Source organism: Sorex araneus, chromosome 10 (assembly GCF_027595985.1).
Source record: "Sorex araneus isolate mSorAra2 chromosome 10, mSorAra2.pri, whole genome shotgun sequence".
NCBI lineage: Eukaryota > Metazoa > Chordata > Mammalia > Eulipotyphla > Soricidae > Sorex > Sorex araneus.
In genome coordinates this window covers 2,501,451-2,519,428 of record NC_073311.1, presented here as the reverse complement: position 1 = coordinate 2,519,428, position 17,978 = coordinate 2,501,451, and the positions used below count along the sequence as shown (strand labels likewise).

At 42.5% G+C, this 17,978-nt stretch overlaps 1 protein-coding gene across 9 annotated transcripts in view; it reads right to left on the bottom strand.

Annotated features, from left to right (window-relative positions):
* The window catches only part of RNF111 (ring finger protein 111), a 97,852-nt gene that overhangs the window by 44,608 nt on the left and 35,266 nt on the right, over nt 1-17,978 (bottom strand). For 8 of the 9 annotated variants that reach the window (XM_055118116.1, XM_055118114.1, XM_055118118.1 and 5 more), the window contains one exon: nt 12,045-12,940. In XM_055118116.1, the coding sequence (XP_054974091.1) occupies nt 12,045-12,921 (877 nt within the window). In that variant the 5' untranslated portion in view covers nt 12,922-12,940. Of the gene's footprint in view, nt 1-12,044; nt 12,941-13,630; nt 13,774-17,978 lie in introns of those variants that run through there. The other variant, XM_055118115.1, reaches the window with a different exon arrangement.

The window sequence follows — 17,978 nt, the reverse complement described above, 5'->3', positions numbered from 1 at the left end:
TTAAGGCCATTTCAAGACTTGCCTGACTCTTAAATGAAGGTAGCAGTTCTGGTTTTTCTGTTGTTACTGTTGGAGGTGAGGGGGTTAATCTACACTCATCTATGCCAGGGCTTACTCTGGCCCAGGGACCATTCCTGGTGATGCTTGGGGGACCATATGCAGTACCAGATATCAAACCCAGATAAGTTCTATACAAGGCAAGTGTTTTCCTGCTGTACTATCTCTCTGCCTACTCCCTCCCCAACCCCAGCCATAAGCAAAATTTTAAAGTCTTTTATGAGTCCCGAAGATTATACACTTAGATTGATTGAGATTATACACTTTGCTTTATTCTGGTCCAAAGCTGGTGGTATTCAGGGGCTCCTCTGGTGCCATTTGTGGAAATGCTCAAGGGACCATGAGATGCCAGGGTCGGAATCTGGCCTCTTTCTTGCACACAAAGCATGCACTCTGGATAGTTGAGCTATTTTTCTGGCCCAGGAAAGAGGGTTTTTTGGTTTGCTTCCTTTAGGGCCACACCTGGCAGTGCTCAGAACTTACTCCTGGCTTAGAATTACTCACAGTGGTGTTCAGAGGACCACATGGGATGCAATGGATAGAACCCAGGGAAAGATGTATTTTTAACAGGATCAATTTAACTTACTGGCAGAAAAAAAATTAACAGAAACACGGGAATTGGTATTTAAAATAATATTCTAGGGCCTAGACTGATACAGCGGATAGGGAGTCTGCCTTTGCATATGGCCGATCTGAATTCGGCCACTGACATGCCATGTGGTCTGCCAAGCACTGCCAGGAGTGATTCCTGAGTGCAGAGCCAGGAGTAAGCCCTGAGCATCACCAGGTGTGGCACCCAAAGCCAATGATGGTGATAATAATAATAATGATAATGATGATAATATTCTAGGGTTGGATAGATACTATAGTGGAACTATAGTATGTACTTCTGTAGGGGGCAGATTGGGTTCAATCCCTGACACTACAGGTCTCTTGAGCCCCGCCAGGAATGGTCCCTGGTCAAGAGGAAGCCCCGAACACCACTAGCTGTGGCCCCCTAACAACCATCAACTGAATTCAGTCTTGCTTGAGTTCCTGTACAAAAAGTCACTGAATCTAGTTGTTCTAAGAGAAGCAACCTGCTGTGGAACTAATAAGCCTGTAAAATACTGGGAAACGTGGTGGGATTACACTGTGTACCCAGGCTTCCCAGATACACAGTTACCACTTTATACCCACTGGAATGGGAAGCAAGTTACAGAACTAGAATTTTGGACCAGAGCCAGCAACTGGCATTGACTGCTGCTGCTGATGCTCCAGCTGGGACAACCACCCAAACCCAAGTCCTGCCCACCCCAGCAAAGCAAATCTGTAGCTGACTGACACTTCCTCAGCCAAATCAACACTCAGCCCTGCTCAGTCATGGAGGCCACATCTTCTAATGACCCAAACTATGCAAGGCAGTGAGGGAGGCTCCAACTGCCCATTAACTATGGGCAACCGCCAGGTTACCTGACCTCATACACACTGGTGGACACAGGACACACAGGACAGTCCTCAGCTGCCACCAAAGCTCTTGAATAGAAGTAGTCCAGCCCTTAGACTATTTCTCCAGTCCCAGAAAATCAATCTGTCTCCATCTTTCTGTCTCCATCTTTCTCCTTTCTCTCCCTCTCCCTCTCCACTGGGTTTGATAATAGACACCCCAAGGGCCTTTGAACTTGCAGAATTCTAAATGCTTATGGAAAAAAAGTCAGAAAGAAGAGAAGAAGAAAAAGAGAGAAGAAAAGTGTTTGCCAGAGGCAGGCTGGGGGTGAAGGGAAGGTGATAAGAGGGAAATGGGGGACAATGGTGTTGAGAAATATACACTGGTAGAGGTATGGGTGTTACAACTCTGTATGACTGAAACCTAATCATGAACAGCTTTGTAAAGAACTATATCACAACAACTCAGTAACAAAATTTAAAAAGAGAAAATTTTTTAAAAATTGCTTATGGGGCTGGAGAGTGTTCAAGGGGCTCCAGTGGTACTGTGAACACTAGAGACACAGGAACAAAGCCTGCTGCACTGTCCAGGACAGGGGCAAGCCCAAGGACAGAGCAGAAGTAGCCCTCAGGCATCACCATGGCCGGCTAAAAAACAAAACCAAAGATGTTTATGATCCCCACGGAGAAAATTTGGCTGTTATTTTTATTTTATTTTTTTTTGCTTTTTGGGTCACACCCGGCGATGCTCAGGGGTTACTCCTGGCTCTGCACTCAGGAATTACCCCTGTCGGTGCTCTGGGGACCATATGGGATGCTGGGATTTGAACTCAGGTCGGCTGCATGCAAGGCAAATGCCCCACCTGCTGTGCTATCACTCCAGCCCCCTGGCCCTTATTTTTAAAACAACAAATAAACACTCATCAATCACTCTACAATTCCCTGCCGAATTCTATCACAAATACACAATGGCAAGAACTATCAAATGACAGACACAGAAAGCTATTCATTGCAAAAAAAAAAAGCCTTGTAGTACAATTTGTAAGAGCGTCAAGTATGCAAAATGTTCATTAATAGGATACTAGTTGTAGAAATTATAGTGTAAAAATACAAGGGAGTACTAAAAAGTTATTTTTTAAAAGAAAAAATAACAGACTAAAAAAATGCACTCTTATATCCTGCATATCACACTTTTTTTTTTTTTTTTTTGCTTTTTTGGGTCACACCCAGCGATGCTCAGGGGTCACTTCTGGCTCTTCACTCAGGAATTACCCCTGGCCGTGCTTGGGGGACGATATGGGATGCTGGGAATCAAACCCGGGTCGGCCGTGTGCAAGGCAAACGCCGTAGCCACTGTGCTATCAACTCCAGCCCCAATATCACACATTTTTATTCCTCTATTATATCTCTGTGGCTTCAACAACTGCATACATCATCCAGAGAAGAAAGCAAAAATTTGCTTCTATCTCCCAAGATAAAACAACTGGAATCAAAACATGAACTTTTACAGACTGTTTACCTGGTTCTGAATCAAAATAAAGATTTTTGCACACAGTTTACCTGGTTCAATCCCCAGCCCCACATATATTCCCCAGAGTCCCAACAGGAGTGATCCCTAAGCAAAATCGGGAATAAACCTTGAGAACCACTGTGTGGCCCTAAACAAATACCATCCCTGCAAAAAAAACAAAAAAATTATTCTGAAAATACAAGGGTTTAAGGCACTTGCCTTGCATGCAGCCCACCCAGTTGGATCCCAATAACATATATAGTACCCCAAGAATCGCTAGGGGTTATCATTTGTGTAAGATGTTTAAGAAGAGATAGATGTCGAAATAGCCCTCTTAGTACCATGGTATGTGGTGGGCCCCTTCCAAAGGTTATTTATGAATCAAAGAAAGATAGAAAAAGGACAGAGGTAGAAAACCAAACCTAAGTGAATATATCTTATTTAAAAGTTCTGACTTTCGGGGCTGGAGCGATAGGACAGCGGGTAGGGCGTTTGCCTTGCACACAGCCAACCCGGGTTTGATTCACAGCATCCCATACGGTCCCCTGAGCACTGTCAGGAGTAATTCCTGAGTGCAGAGCCAGGAGTAACCCCTGTGCATCGCCGGGTGTGACCCGAAAAGCAAAAAAATAAAAAATAAATAAATAAAAGTTCTGACTTTGGAATTAGGTAAATGATTTCTGTAACTAAAAAGCAAAATGAAATCATAAAAATTCTCAGGCATAACCCCACAGAAAACTATCCAGTAGCAAAAAGAAAATACATATACACACGAAATTTCATTAACATTACTGTTAGTAATATATCTACATATATATTTCCTTTCCCCACCTCATTTTACATCGCCAATTATTTTCATATATAGTATGGCATTTAAAGAAAGTAGCACTGTAGCACTGCAGCACTGTAATCCTGTTGTTCATCAATTTGCTCGAGCAGGCACCAGTAACGTCTCCATTGTGAGACTTGTTACTGTTTTGGGCATATCGAATAAGCCACGGGGAGCTTGCCAGGCTCTGCCATGTGGGCGAGATACTCTAGGTAGCTTGCCGGGCTCTCCGAGAGGGATGGAGGAATGAGAACCTGGGTTGGCCACGTGCAAGGCAAACGCCCTACCCGCTGAGCTATCACTCCAGTCCAAGCAATAAAGTAATAGCTAATATTATCAAGATTTCCAATGTTACTAAGAGCAAAGATACAAATACAAATATAAAAGTGTATGTATAGGGGCTGGAGCAATAGCACAGCATAAGGGCGTTTGCCTTGCACGAGGCCAACCTGGGTTTGATTCCCAGCATCCCATATGGTCCCCCGAGCACTGCCAGGAGGTATTCCTGAGTGCAGAGCCAGGAGTAACCCCTGAGCATCGCCGGGTGTGACCCAGAAAAGCAAAAAAATAAAAGTATATGTACAATTCCAACGGAAAATTTACATATATTAATGACATCTAAAATCTTTACTTTTTTTTTCTGTTTTGGGCCACATGCAGTGATGATCCTGGCTCTGCACTCAGAAATCACTACTGGAGGTGCCCAGGGGAACACATAGGATGCTGGGGACTGAACATGGGCCCACCGGGTGCAAGACAAGTACCTGACCCACGGTACCAGCTCTCCTGCCCCCAATCTTTACATTTCTAACCCTATCCTTAAAAAAGGAGAAAAAGCCCCAAAGCTAGCGGCTACAGAGTAGTACAGTACATAAGGTGCTCGTCTTATGTGCAGCTGGCCCCAGTTCAATAACTGGCCCTGTTTACAGTTTTCAACAGTAGTAATCCCTGGGAGAGAGCTGGGCTAAACCCTGGGGACTGGGAATGGCCAAAAAAATACAGAAAAAAAGAATAAAAGCCCAAAGCAATGTTAGGCCAGTATAACAAAGAACACCTTAATTCCCCATCACTTCTTAATATAAAGAAACAATGACTTTTAAAAAAATCACTGTTTCAAGGTGTGTGGCAGGTACTTAATATAAAGCAAGAATACTAACCATCTAGTTATACCAGATAGGTATAGGATAACATAGCCTCAGGTAGTTTAGGTTTATTGGATTACTCCCATCACAGTGCTCCCATTCCTCTATGTTTGAGACTTCTTTGTGTTCTGTTGACTTGTAAATATTGTTTTCCTCTTCTCCTAGAATCCATTGCATAGTTTATTCAGAGCCATGTCCTTTTGTATGGGCATAGGAAGACAGTAATAAATGCTATGCTTTTGTAGCCTGGGAGTCATTTGACTCTACATGATATCTTCCTCCTGGGCATCTGTTCTCTTGACCTAAGCTTCAGCTTCCCTTACTTCCTAGCACCCCCAAAGGCAGGGTCCCAACGAGGGACTGGATGGACCCAGGGCAAACGGTGAGTTATGTGCTACCCTGGCATCGAGATGGGCCTGGCCAAAGTGCCTAATGCTTAACTATAAGAGCTTGGTCATGGACAAATGCTGTCATGATCCAAAAAGTAGCAACTAGATTCAGACCTTGCTAGGGCTAGGAATGATTAATCTGGCCTGAGCACTGTAGTCTGAGTCTGTAGCAAGACATTCCCTGGAGAGCTGTCCTACAAGCTTCAATGTATCTCTTACTGTGCCCATACAAAAATAACTAATATTGAGATGTTAATTAAGATGCTTGGAGGATGGGAAATGCTTCTATGTGTTTCCTTTGAACCTGGTGGGCCCTCAGGAAGGGCTTTCTTATGCTGATTTTGCTGGGTATGACTAGGGCCCAGAGAGACAAGGGTGGAGAGAATAGCGAAGAAGGGAGCAAAATCCAGAGCTGGGATAGAGGAGTGAGGAGCTAGAGAGGAAGAGTGCTGGAGGGTAAGAGAGAGAGGAGAAATGGGGAGCTCAGAGAGACTGGAACAGGCTTGTGGAGAGAATGGAATAAATGGCAAATGATCAATCAACCAGTTTGGCCCTCGTTTCCTCCTCTGTCTGCCCCATGGCCTGGGCCGCCCCGGCTGGGTGAGCAGCCCAACCCCCGAATCCAGGTGCGGTCGACCTGGAGAGCGGTTGGGCATCTCCCCTGGCTGCCCATTGCCAGATGTTTTTTACAGATAGGGAACTTATCAAAGATTACCAGAATGGTATCAAGAGGCTACAATCCCAACTTGTATTTCCACTGAGGATAGAAACTGTGAATACCAAATATAATCAGAATAAAATGAGATTGAAACGTATCAACTACAGCAGGACTTGTGACTGAGAACTCCAGGTTCAACAGAACTAGGAAAGGGTGACTTCCTCCCACGTCCCCCTTTTCTGGCAGCTTAGCAGTCACACCCACAAGCCGTCTCTGGTGCCATATAATCTTATCAACAACCATGATCCAGAGACTCAACAATAAATCCTCGAAGAGAGCACAGAACAATACACCATAGACATGCCTTCAGACCCTTTCATTCGGGGCAACCCAGAGGGGGGTAGGTGAGTTTTCCTCTCCACCCCAAGGAGCTAGCCCCAGCAACCAAAAACCTCCAGAACTCAGTCACTGATATACTAACGGCCGCTCTCCACACACTCAGACAAGCCTCACCCATGAGTGAATCTATTCCTGGACCACACAGCAACCACATCTCATACTTGACACCACTAACATACCAACAATATCACACCACAATTGATGGGGTTTAAAGTAGAAGGCAACCAATCTTAGAGGGAAATATATCTATACAAGTACACAAGACTCAACTTTTAACATGTTACTAATCTCTCATAGAAGGACTGAATGGCTCCTAGGTGAAATATAACAATTTTTACACACTTACCTCTAAGGAGCCTTTTTGGATCATTTTTAGCAGATTATTCATAGCAAGCAATACAAAATAAATCATTTTGGTTCTGCTTTGGGGGCTGGAGCGATAGCACAGCGAGTAGGCATTTGCCTTGCATGCGGCTGACCCGAAGCCCAGCAAGCTACTGAGAGTATCTTGAGCAAAATAAAAAGCCTGGCAAGCTACCTGTGGCGTATTCAATATGCCAAAAACAGTAACAAGTCTCACAATGGAGACATTACTGGTGCCCGCTTGAACAAATCGATGAACAACAGGGTGACAGTGACAGTGACTGCTTTGGGGGCAGGGTTTGGGGTTCAGGATGGAAACATCTGAAATATGATGGTGGAAAGGTTTAGTAATGGTGTTCAAATATTAAATGTAATAAAATATTGTGAACAACTTTATAAAAAGATTTTTTTTTTTTTTTTTGCTTTTTGGGTCACAGGGGTTACTCCTCCTGGCTCTTCACTCAGGAATTATTCCTGGCAGTGCTCTGGGGACCATACGGGATGCTGGAAATCGAACCTGGATCAGCCATGTGCAAGGCAAACGCCTTACCAGCTGTGCTATCGCTTCAGCCCCTAAAAAGAAAATATTTTGAAAAGAAACATATCAACTACATTAAAATTAATTAATTAATGATACTTGAAAATAAAAAACCTCTTCGGTTTTTGGTAGATTACAGATGTACTCCACAAAGTAGTAAGTGGACGCAAGCGAATCAGCTGGCCTTTCCGTCCTACGTGGACTGCATTTCAGAGTTAACTACTTAGTTGGCGAAGGGAATTTTAGCTTTAGAACTCTACCTAAATAAATACAAGCAAACTAATGAAATTACAAAGTCACCACAGAAAGTCACCATTTTGCAACCCCTAACAAATGGATAAAACCATCACAAGCTGCTAAAAAATGTAACAAATATTGACACAGCACTCTGTAATGGAAAGATCTAAATGACACCATTTGAAGTCCCTCTAATCAGATTTAACACAAACTAATTGGGAAAGCACTCAGTTCCACTAGGAAAATGCTGGTGAAAACCTGAATTAAATCAAGGCGTTGCAGTGTTAACAAATAAGAAATATATCCATTCGATAATTTAGATGACCAAAATCTATTTCTCACACATGTTCAGTCTTCCTTCCTTCACAGTTCCTGGTTTATAGCTCCTCCCAATGCTCAGGAATTTCCCAGAGGCTGAGAATGTTCAAGATTTTTTTGGTTATAGTAATGAAGTAAATTCTGGAAAACACCTGAGGACAGAGGCTGGTTGCTAGAGAAACTCACAAGAAGGTCAAACTTTCAATCCCACTTCACATCACAGATAGGGAAAAGGGTCTGGAGGCTGAATTCAAATGTCAGTGGTCAGGGAGTGTAGTTAATAAGTTCATCAGTCACACCTAGATAATTAAGCTTCCAGGTTAAAATTTCAAGAGGTAGGGCTTCAAAGAACTTCTGGTTTGGGAAACAAAAATCTGGGGATAATGGCAGCCTTCACTTCCCTCCCAATCCTTGCCCTCTGTGTCATTGGCTGATGATGTCCTTTTAGCAGTTTTCCTAATAAATTGGTAATAGAGTGAGCAAACAGGTTTCCTGAGTTTTGTGTGGCATAGTGTCCTAGCAACGTTGTGAATCCGAGAAAAGTGTCATGAGATCCTCTGATTTGTAGCCAGGTTAGTCAGAAGCACAAAAAGTCTGTGTTTGTTATGGCACCTGAAGTATGAGGATGGGTCGTGATACATCTAACCAGTTGGTCACTACAACTGCCTGGAATTTGCAACTGGAATCTGAAGTGGGGGAAGTCTAGGGACCTTGAGTCCTTATTCTGAGAATCTGAAGCAATCTCTCAATGGGGACTGGGTCTCCTCCACCCAGATCCCCAGTTTTCTAGTAGCTTCGCAGTCACACCCACAAACTGCCCCCAGTGTCATCTAATCTCATTAACGGCCAAGATCCAGAGACTATAAAACAAAGCTCCTGGAAAAGAGCAATGCAGAATCTCACACAGCAGATCCTGGCAAGCTACCCGTGGTGTATCTGATATGCCAAAAACAGTAACAATAATGGGCCTCATTCCCCTGACCCTGAATGTGACAGGGACTAATGAAACGTTACTGGCACCAGCTCGAGCAAATCAATGAGCAACGGGACAACAGTGATACAGTGATATGTTTTCATATTTTCTCAAAGGTGGCTGGAGCGATAGCACAGCAGGTAAGCCTTGCATGCAGCCAACCGGGTTCAATTCCTCCGTCCCTCTTGGAAAGCCCAGCAAGCTACCGAGAGTATCCCGCCCACATGGCAGAGCTTGGCAAGCTCCCCATGGCGTATTCGATGTGCCAAAAACAGTAACAAGTCTTACAACGGAGACGTTACTGATGCCCGCTCAAGCAAATCGATGAGCAACAGATGACAGTGATACAGTGATTTTCTGATAAAGAACCTCATTATTTCTGGGTAACTGGACAAATAATTAAAAAGAGGGAGTAATCTCTGCTTTTAAACTTTCTAGGCACTTCTATGACCCAAACTTGTGTGAATGCTATTATATAATCATACACTATTAAAACAAGGGTCCAGAAATCAGAAAATAGCAGGAATACTGCTTTAACTTTTATTTTTGTGTTTCTAAAAACAAGTACTGAAGAATAAAGTCTGAGAAGGTTGTATGTAAGGGTCTGGGAGGTGGCTCAAACAGCTAGTGAGCATGTTCTGCATGCAAGAAACCGGGATTTGGTCCCAGGCACTGCATGGAACAGGGCCAACACAACCCCACACTCCCAGCAACAAGCCAGGCTGGGATGGTCCAAAAAACAAAGGCAGATGTAGTATATGTAATGTAACTTTTCCATGAACAAAAAAAAAAACAAGAAGGTCCTACATAAACAACTAAATGTATTAAATGAATTAATTACATTCACTCTGATATTGAATTTATGAACTATTTTTTTCCTACATTAACCTACTCCCTACTCTTTCTTATTCCTCCTACAAATATCACCACCTTTGAGGGGGCCGGAGCGATAGCACAGCGGGTAGGGCTTTTGCCTTGCATGCGGCCGACCTGGGTTCAATCCCCAGCATCCCATATGGTCCCCCAAGCACCGCCAGGAGTAATTCCTGAGTGCAAAAGCCAGGAATAACCCCTGAGCAACGCTAGGTGTGACCCAAAAAGCAAAAAAAAAAAAAAAAAAAAATCACCCCCTTTGAGCTTTTACTTCCCATCGCCAAACATTTTTTCTTACAAATTTCAAGCAAGAAATCAAGCTCTGATGACTATTCCAAAATCTTCACATTCTAACTAGTTGAGAAAAATGTGAAATGCAACAAAACAAGCAAAACAATTCCTTGTCTCACCTTCCTCTTCCCTCAAGAGGCTTCCACAGGGGGGCAGGAATGACAGTACAGCGGGTAGGGCACTAACCTTACATGCTCCAGACGAGGGTTCGATAAAAGAATGGCTTAAGACTGAAATTAATAATAAAATCACTGACAAAAGGGGGAAAAGTGCAAGAGGAAAGGAGTATTGGGGAGGAGGAAGAAAAAAATGTCTATTTGTATGGCAGACTAGTAAGTCTGCTCTGCTGGTTTACAGGAAGACAGGCAGGAGAAAAAATTATAGGGGGTTAAGTCTATATGCCATAAGGCTGGTCCCAGTTCAGTCCCTGGGAATAACAAGCACAAACCAGGTAAGGTAGTCTCCCAGCATTATGAGGTGTGACCCTAAAATGCAGCTGGCACCACCACCCCATATAAATTAAAAAGGCAGAACAATAAGCAAAGACTGAGAAAGTTTTGTGTCTGTATCAGAAGCTTTTTCCTATCATCCATTTCCTTTAGTTCAGACTTAAGTTCTTCAATGCTCACTTTATCAACTTTCTTTAAATTATAGCAAATTACCAAAATGATATATAGGAAGCATACTTAAACTTGAAGGTGCCTTGTATAACCTTATTCTATTTAAATAAAGCAATCAAAGTGTATGAGGAAGGTCCAGTCATTTCCCTATCAATCAATTAAACCTTAACTGAGTATCTATTCTGTATTTACTCCACTGTTCACACTCTAAGTTTGTTAGCATTAGAATGAAAGTTACTTAAAATTATTTTTACTTTTTTGTTTGTTTGTTTTTGGTGGTTGTTTTGCTGTTAGGTCATACCTAACAATGCTCAGGGGTTCCTCCTGGCTCTGCACTTAGGAATTATTCCTGGTGGTGCTCAGGGGACCCTGTGGGATACCAGGGGTCAAACCTGGATGGGCCACGTGCAAGGCAAATGCCCTCCCCCAGAATGTCGCTCCACCATTTTTACTTCTTCTTTTTTTTCTTTTACTTTTTGGGTCACACCCAGCAATGCTCACAGGTTACTCCTGGCTCTGCACTCAGGAATCACTCCTGGCAGTGCTCAGGGAACCATGTGGGATGCTGGGAATTGAACCCGGATCGGCCACGTGCAAGGCAAACGCCCTATCCGCTGTGCTATTGCTCCAGCCCCCCACTATTTTTACTTCTAAAGAACATAATATGCCAACAGATAATAAGTAGAATCTACAAAAAATAATATCAGTAAGTTTTTTCAATGACTGGAATAATTCTAGAATTTTAAGCAACAATAAAGAAATTAATTACATAGTTATCTGCAACAGTATTCAAAAAGCTACACATACCAAAAAAGCACTACAGGAAGAAAAACTACCATATATCACTAGTCATAAAATATGATCAAATACGTATGAAAAAATGGCAAAAAGGCTTTCCAAAAAAAAAAAAACCCTTGACTTTACTATATTTTACTACAAAATTAATTTTTTTTTTTTTTTTTGCTTTTTGGGTCACACCCAGCGATGCTCAGGGGTTACTCCTGGCTCTGCACTCAGGAATTACTCCTGGCGGTGCTCGGGGGACCATATGGGATGCCGGGGATGGAACCTGGGTCGGCCGCGTGCAAGGCAAACGCCCTACCCGCTGTGCTATCGCTCCGGCCCCCAAAATTAAATTTTTTTTATCTTAGACCTGGAGCCAGAAAGATAGTACAGGGTTTGCATGTGGCTGACCCTGGTGAATATGGTGCCCCAAGCCCCAAGAGTGATCCCTGAGCACTGAACCAGGAATATCCTCTGAGCACCACCAGGTGCAGCTTAAAAACAACCAATCAAAGAACTAGAGTTATGGATGAACTCTACACTTTATAACATATTAGTATGACTTAAATATGTTAAGAAACTGTCACAAACAGAATCCAATAGCTGCCCTGTTTCACTCAATTTAGGAGACATGTTTACCTGAGGGAACAGCTGGATTGTTTTGGTGGCTGTCACTGGTAGAAACAAACAAATCTTCCTCTCCTTCAGTTGAGGAGCTGGAGGAGGAGTCACTGCTAAGATCGTTCTCACTGGAGCTACTGGAACTGGGGAGCAGTGCATATTTTCTCCGGGCTAACGCTTCTCGTTTCTTCCTCTGCATCAATATCCTCTCCTTCTGTTTTTGTGTCCTCTGTGAGGAATTGTTTTTTACAAATCTCTTTCTGCATGGAAGTCTCCGTAATGAATTGCTATGAAAACAGGGTCTTTTCAGCAGTAATCCCGAAACTGATTCTGTCTCATTCCGAGGCCACTTTTGAGACCGAGCACTATGAGTTCTACTTTTAGCACTCAAAATTGCCTGGGAATGTCTTACAGAGACTTCTTTATCCTCCTCTGAGGTCACAGTATCCGAATCTCCAAAATGCAAACTAGATGAAGGAGAGGAGAAACAATCACTAAACGAGGAGTCATTCTCTTCTTCACTCGGTGTTTCTGGATGTTGTCTCAATCCTAAAATTCCCTGGTTTTCTTTCACACAACTTTGCACATATGAAGGGCCAGCCTGCTGGCTTTTGCGTTTTTTCCTCACAACACTTTTTTCTTGCTCTTGTTGGTTCCCATTCATGTCCTTTTCTTGTTTTTGAGGATCATCACACAAATGAGAAAATTCATTCCCCACTTTACTATTAATCATCTCAACTTCTGCAGGAAAACTTTTGGTTGCCCCAATGGGTTCTGAATGCAAAAGGATTCCTTTCAAATGCTCCTGTGTCTCTGGGGCATCAGAAGGAATCTCACGCTTCATATCCACTCTTAAGGCATAGAGCTTGTTGTATTCAGGAGTCCATTGAGACATGGGAATCTTTAAGGAAGGCCTGAAAGACAAAATTAGGTATTTTAAAAATGGTTAGTTATATTTTAGTACACTCGTTAACAGAACAGCTTTAGACTCGACTGAGTAAACTTTTAATTCTCAGTAGTTAACTTTTAATTCTGTCCTTAACTCAGTAAAGAACAGAATTAACCTTCCCTCAACAGAAAATGGCATTCGAAAATTATACTATTCTTATAGAACGTTTTCTGCTACCTCTACCTATGTATTTAGCTTTCAGAAATAATGTAAAAATCAAGAGCCACAAACCTACTTTAAAACTTATACTACTTGACGGGTAAGGTGTTTGCCTTGCACTCGGCCAACCCAGGTTCAATTCCCAGCATCCCATAAGGTCCCCCAAGCACTGCCAGGAGTAATTCCCGTGCATCACTGGGTGCGACCCAAAAAGAAAAAAAAAAAAAACAACACCTTATACTACTCAGGGCTGAAGCCATAGCACAGCGGGTAGGACATTTATTTACATTGCACATGACTGAACCAGGTTCGATTCCCAGCATCCCATATGGTCCCCCGAGCACCGCTAGGAGGAATTCCTGAGTCCAGAGCCAGGTGTAACCCCTGTGCATCACTGGGTGTAACCCAAAAAGCAAAAAAGCAAAATACACACACACACACACACACACACACACACACACAACTTAAGTACCATGCTTACTAAATATTGTCTTACCATCTTCAGCAATTAGAAATGTATCTTCAAAACCTTTTTTGTTTGATCCAAATGTTGAATCAATTTTTTTTGTTTGATTCAAATAAACAGTAATTACAGTATTAAATACTTTCTGTATATCCAGATCACTGTTTCCATCTGAGAGGACATGGCCCCATTATCTCTAGGATATCCTAAGGAGCTCACAGGTAAAAATCACTTAAATGGAGACCACAAGACTAGAAGGCCAACCAGCAGGCTAGGAGGGGCCTGCAGGAAGGAACAAGAAAAGACCATAATTGGAAAAGATTAAGAAACACTGATCTAGATATTTTTATTGCTTTTGCATTGCTTTTTGGTTTTGGTTTTGGGCCATATCTAGCTGTGTTCTGGGCTTACTTCTGGCTCTGCCTGCACTCAGGAATTACTACTGGTGGACTTGGGGGACCATATGGGATGCCAGGAGATCAAACCCAGATAAGCTATGTGCAAGGCAAGTGCTCTGTCTGCTGTATTACTGCTCCAGACTCATAGTATTGAACATAGCTTTATTTCCCATGGTTCCATTTTTTATACAATTCCAATTTCTAATGAGACTCAATAAAAATGACTGATAGTAGACAAAACTACTGCATTTCCATTTTAGATACACAGAGGAAAACTTAAGCCAAGACTGTGAATGACAGGGGCTGAAGTGATAGCACAGCGGGTGGGGCATCTGCCTTGCACGTGGCCGACCCGGGTTCGATTCCCAGCATCCATCCCATATGGTCCCCTGAGCACCTCCAGGGGTAATTCCTGAGTGCAGAGCCAGAAGTGACCCCTGTGCATAGCCGGGTGTGACCCAAAATAGAAAAAAAAAAAAACTGTGAATTACAGAAGATTGAATGATGTTGGTTAAGGTTTCATGACAATAACATTAATTTTTCCATAATTAAAGGAAATTATTTCATCTCTGAAATTATGAGCTAATCTTAAGGACTTGAAAGTTTCTACATGGACTGTATATATAAGAATAAATAATAACATACAAAAAGTAGTAAATATCAAATGGAACAGCGCTGAGAACAGGTAATGTGACAAAAAGTTTTTATTAGTGAAAAATATAATTGCTTAACATTTTAACTAAAGTTCCTACTGAAATATAACATAAATATAAAAATGTTATATAACACATAACATGCAGAGAGTCTCTTCTCCAAGCACCTAGCTGTCTTTCCCCGGGCCCCTCGGAGCGGGTGGGCTCTAGCTTCCCTCCCCGCACCGAGCAGAGCTCCTGCGGCCAAAGACCTCCGGAGCCTGGCCACACCGTTACTCAAGGCCCCTCCTCTCCACACGTTCGGACAAGCCTCACGCATGAAGGTACTGGCAGAAGAACCCAGGCGTGTGGGACCCGGGGCAGAGACCTCCAAGCCCGCTAGGGTTGTGACTGGGCCTCTTCCGCCCAGACTTCCCATTTCCCAGTAGCTAGGCAGTCACACTCAGGGACTGCCCCTAGCACCATGTAATCCCACCAACGGCCAACATCCAGAGATTTAAAACCAAGCTCCTGGAAGCAACATCTTATAGCCTACTTCTCCCTCTGGGAGAACCTGGCAAGCTACCGACAGTTTCCTGCCCACATGGCAGAGCCTCACAAAATCTCCATGGTGTATTCATATGCCAAAACCAGTAACAAGGCTGGGTCTCATTCCCCTGACCCTGAAAGACTCTCCAATGCGGCATCGTTGGGATCTAAAATCTCTAAATCTCTAAATCTAAAATCTCAGGGCTAGGACGAATGGAGACATTACTGAGACCACTTAAGAAATTCAATGATCGGGGCTGGAGAGATAGCACAGCGGGTAGGGCGTTTGCCTTGCACGCGGCCAACCCGGGTTCAAATCCCAGCATCCCATATGGTCCCCTGAGCACAGCCAGGGGTAATTCCTGAGTGCAGAGCCAGGAGTAACCCCTGTGCATTGCCAGGTGTGACCCAAAAAGAAAAAAAAAAAATAAAAGAAATTCAATGATCAACGGGATGATGATGAAGACAATGATGAACATATAACACATATTCTAAATTTTTAACTTGAATTTTCACAAGGTCAGCATATTTATGTAATTAGCTCCAAGATCATTAAATAAAAGATATTCATCGCCTCAGAAATCTCCTCCTGGGGGGCTGGAGCAATAGCACAGCGGGTAGGGCGTTTGCCTTGCACGCGGCCGACCCGGGTTCGATTCCCAGCATCCCATATGGTCCCCTGAGCACCGCCAGGAGTAATTCCTGAGTGCATGAGCCAGGAGTAACCCCTGAGCATCGCCGGGTGTGACCCAAAAAGCAAAAAAAAAAAAAAAAAGAAGAGAAAGAAATCTCCTCCTAGTCACTCTACCAGCAAGTAATATCCACTAGCCTTCTAATACTAGTATCCCTACACTTTGGGAGGAGGGGGGTTGCAGTGATGGTGGTGCTTTGGTCACACCAGCAGTACTCAGGGCTTACTCCTGGCTCTGTGTCACTCCTGGTCATGCTAAAAGTAATGCCACAGATCAAACCTGGTTGCCTGTGTGCAAGGAAAGTACCTTGCCCACTGTACTATGTATCTATGGCCCTACCCCACTGCTTATTTTAACTACTAAGACCAGAGAACAGTTTTGAGCTTAATATCTGTACTTTAAAAAGAGAAAAAAATAGATGTTTGGGTCAAAGAGATAGCATAAGAGGAAAGGCATCTGCCCTGCTTACAGTAGACCCTGTTTCAAATCCCCAGAGCCCTGAGTACTACTAGAGTGATCACTCCTAAGCACAGGACCAGAAATAATCCCTGAGCACCACCAGGTGTATCCCAATCTTCCTCCACCTCCTGTCAAAAAAACAAATGTTTAAGTAGCAAACCTTTTTCTTTCTTACAAATGATTTACATACATATTTTCAGACATTTCACTCTTACTCCAAAACTATTATCTGAACAAGTGACAGTGATAAACTATAAAGCAACATATTTCTATACAAATCTAGCACAGCCCCTATCTTCTATTAGTCTTATTTATAAGAATGATCTCTTAAATCCTGGTGCTTTATTCAAGATCAGCCATCAAGTTTTGCTGTAGTTCAGTAGGATCAATGGCAGAGAGATACAAAAATAGGGAACAGCAATGAGCCGATAAAAGGCAGTCAGTTCTGACAAGGACCATAATTAAGTAGAAGGAAACACAAGTCACAATTAATACAGAGCATTTACGAATCAAAAGGAGGCCTACTGAATGGCTATAATAAAAAATCCAAATAAAAACAAATGTTGGCAAGGATTTAAAGAAACAACTCCTGACGAATGCTAGTGAGAAAGTCAAGTGTGGAATTTCTTTCTTTTTCCTTCTTTTGGTTTCTGGGCCATACTCAGTGGTGCCTGGGTTTACTCCTGGCTCTATACTCAGGAATCACTTCTGGAAGGCTCGGGATCAAACCTGGGTTGACCGTGTGCAAGGTAAGAACCATACGCACTGTATTATTGCTCCAGTCCCTAAAGTATGAATTTTCCATGGCCACTATGGAAAACATTTTGGCAGTTCTTCAAAAGACATACAACCATAAAATTTACACTCATTTAAAGCACCATTAGTCAGAATATAAACAAGTGTCCATTAACTGGTGAAAAAATACAATTATTACTCTATAATTTTAAAAAATACTGCGCTGATTTGTCGCAATATGACTGAATCTCAGAAACACCAAGCTATGTTTAAAAAAAATCACAAAAGACCATATACTTTAAGAATCCTTTTATACTAAGTTATTCTATATATACAGAAAGATTAGTAGATTAGTAACTGCCTAGGGATAAGAGGTGTGGTGGACAAAAAGTACAGGGTCTCTTTTTAGTGACCTGAAAATGTTCTAAAACAGACTGCAGTGATAGCTGCTCAATTTAGTAAATAGTCTAAAGGCTACTGAATTGTATACTTCAAAGGAAAATTGTATGGTATGGGAACTGTCCCTTAATAAAGCAGTTGCCAAAAACTCAAAGAGAAAACATATCATGATTCCTGAGCAAGAGATTACTATGGATCCAATGTGAATAAACAATGTCTGGGTTTCCTTCAAAAGTCCATGTCTCCCAGAAATTGTTTGACTTCTATCTCTGAGGAAACTAGTAATGATTTGCTGAAGAAGAATATGAATCTATGACAGCTCATCCTTAAGTCACACTGAGTCTTGGTAATGGGAATCCTGAGAAACAATGAAGAATTACTAAAAAGAAAACAATTTCTAAGAACATGACTCCATAATTCACAAAGAAATTATTCAAATCATAATTTATTAAATTTTATTTTCCACCAGCTAGGCTCCAAAGCCAAAACAGCAAGACTCTATAGGTCAACTATGATC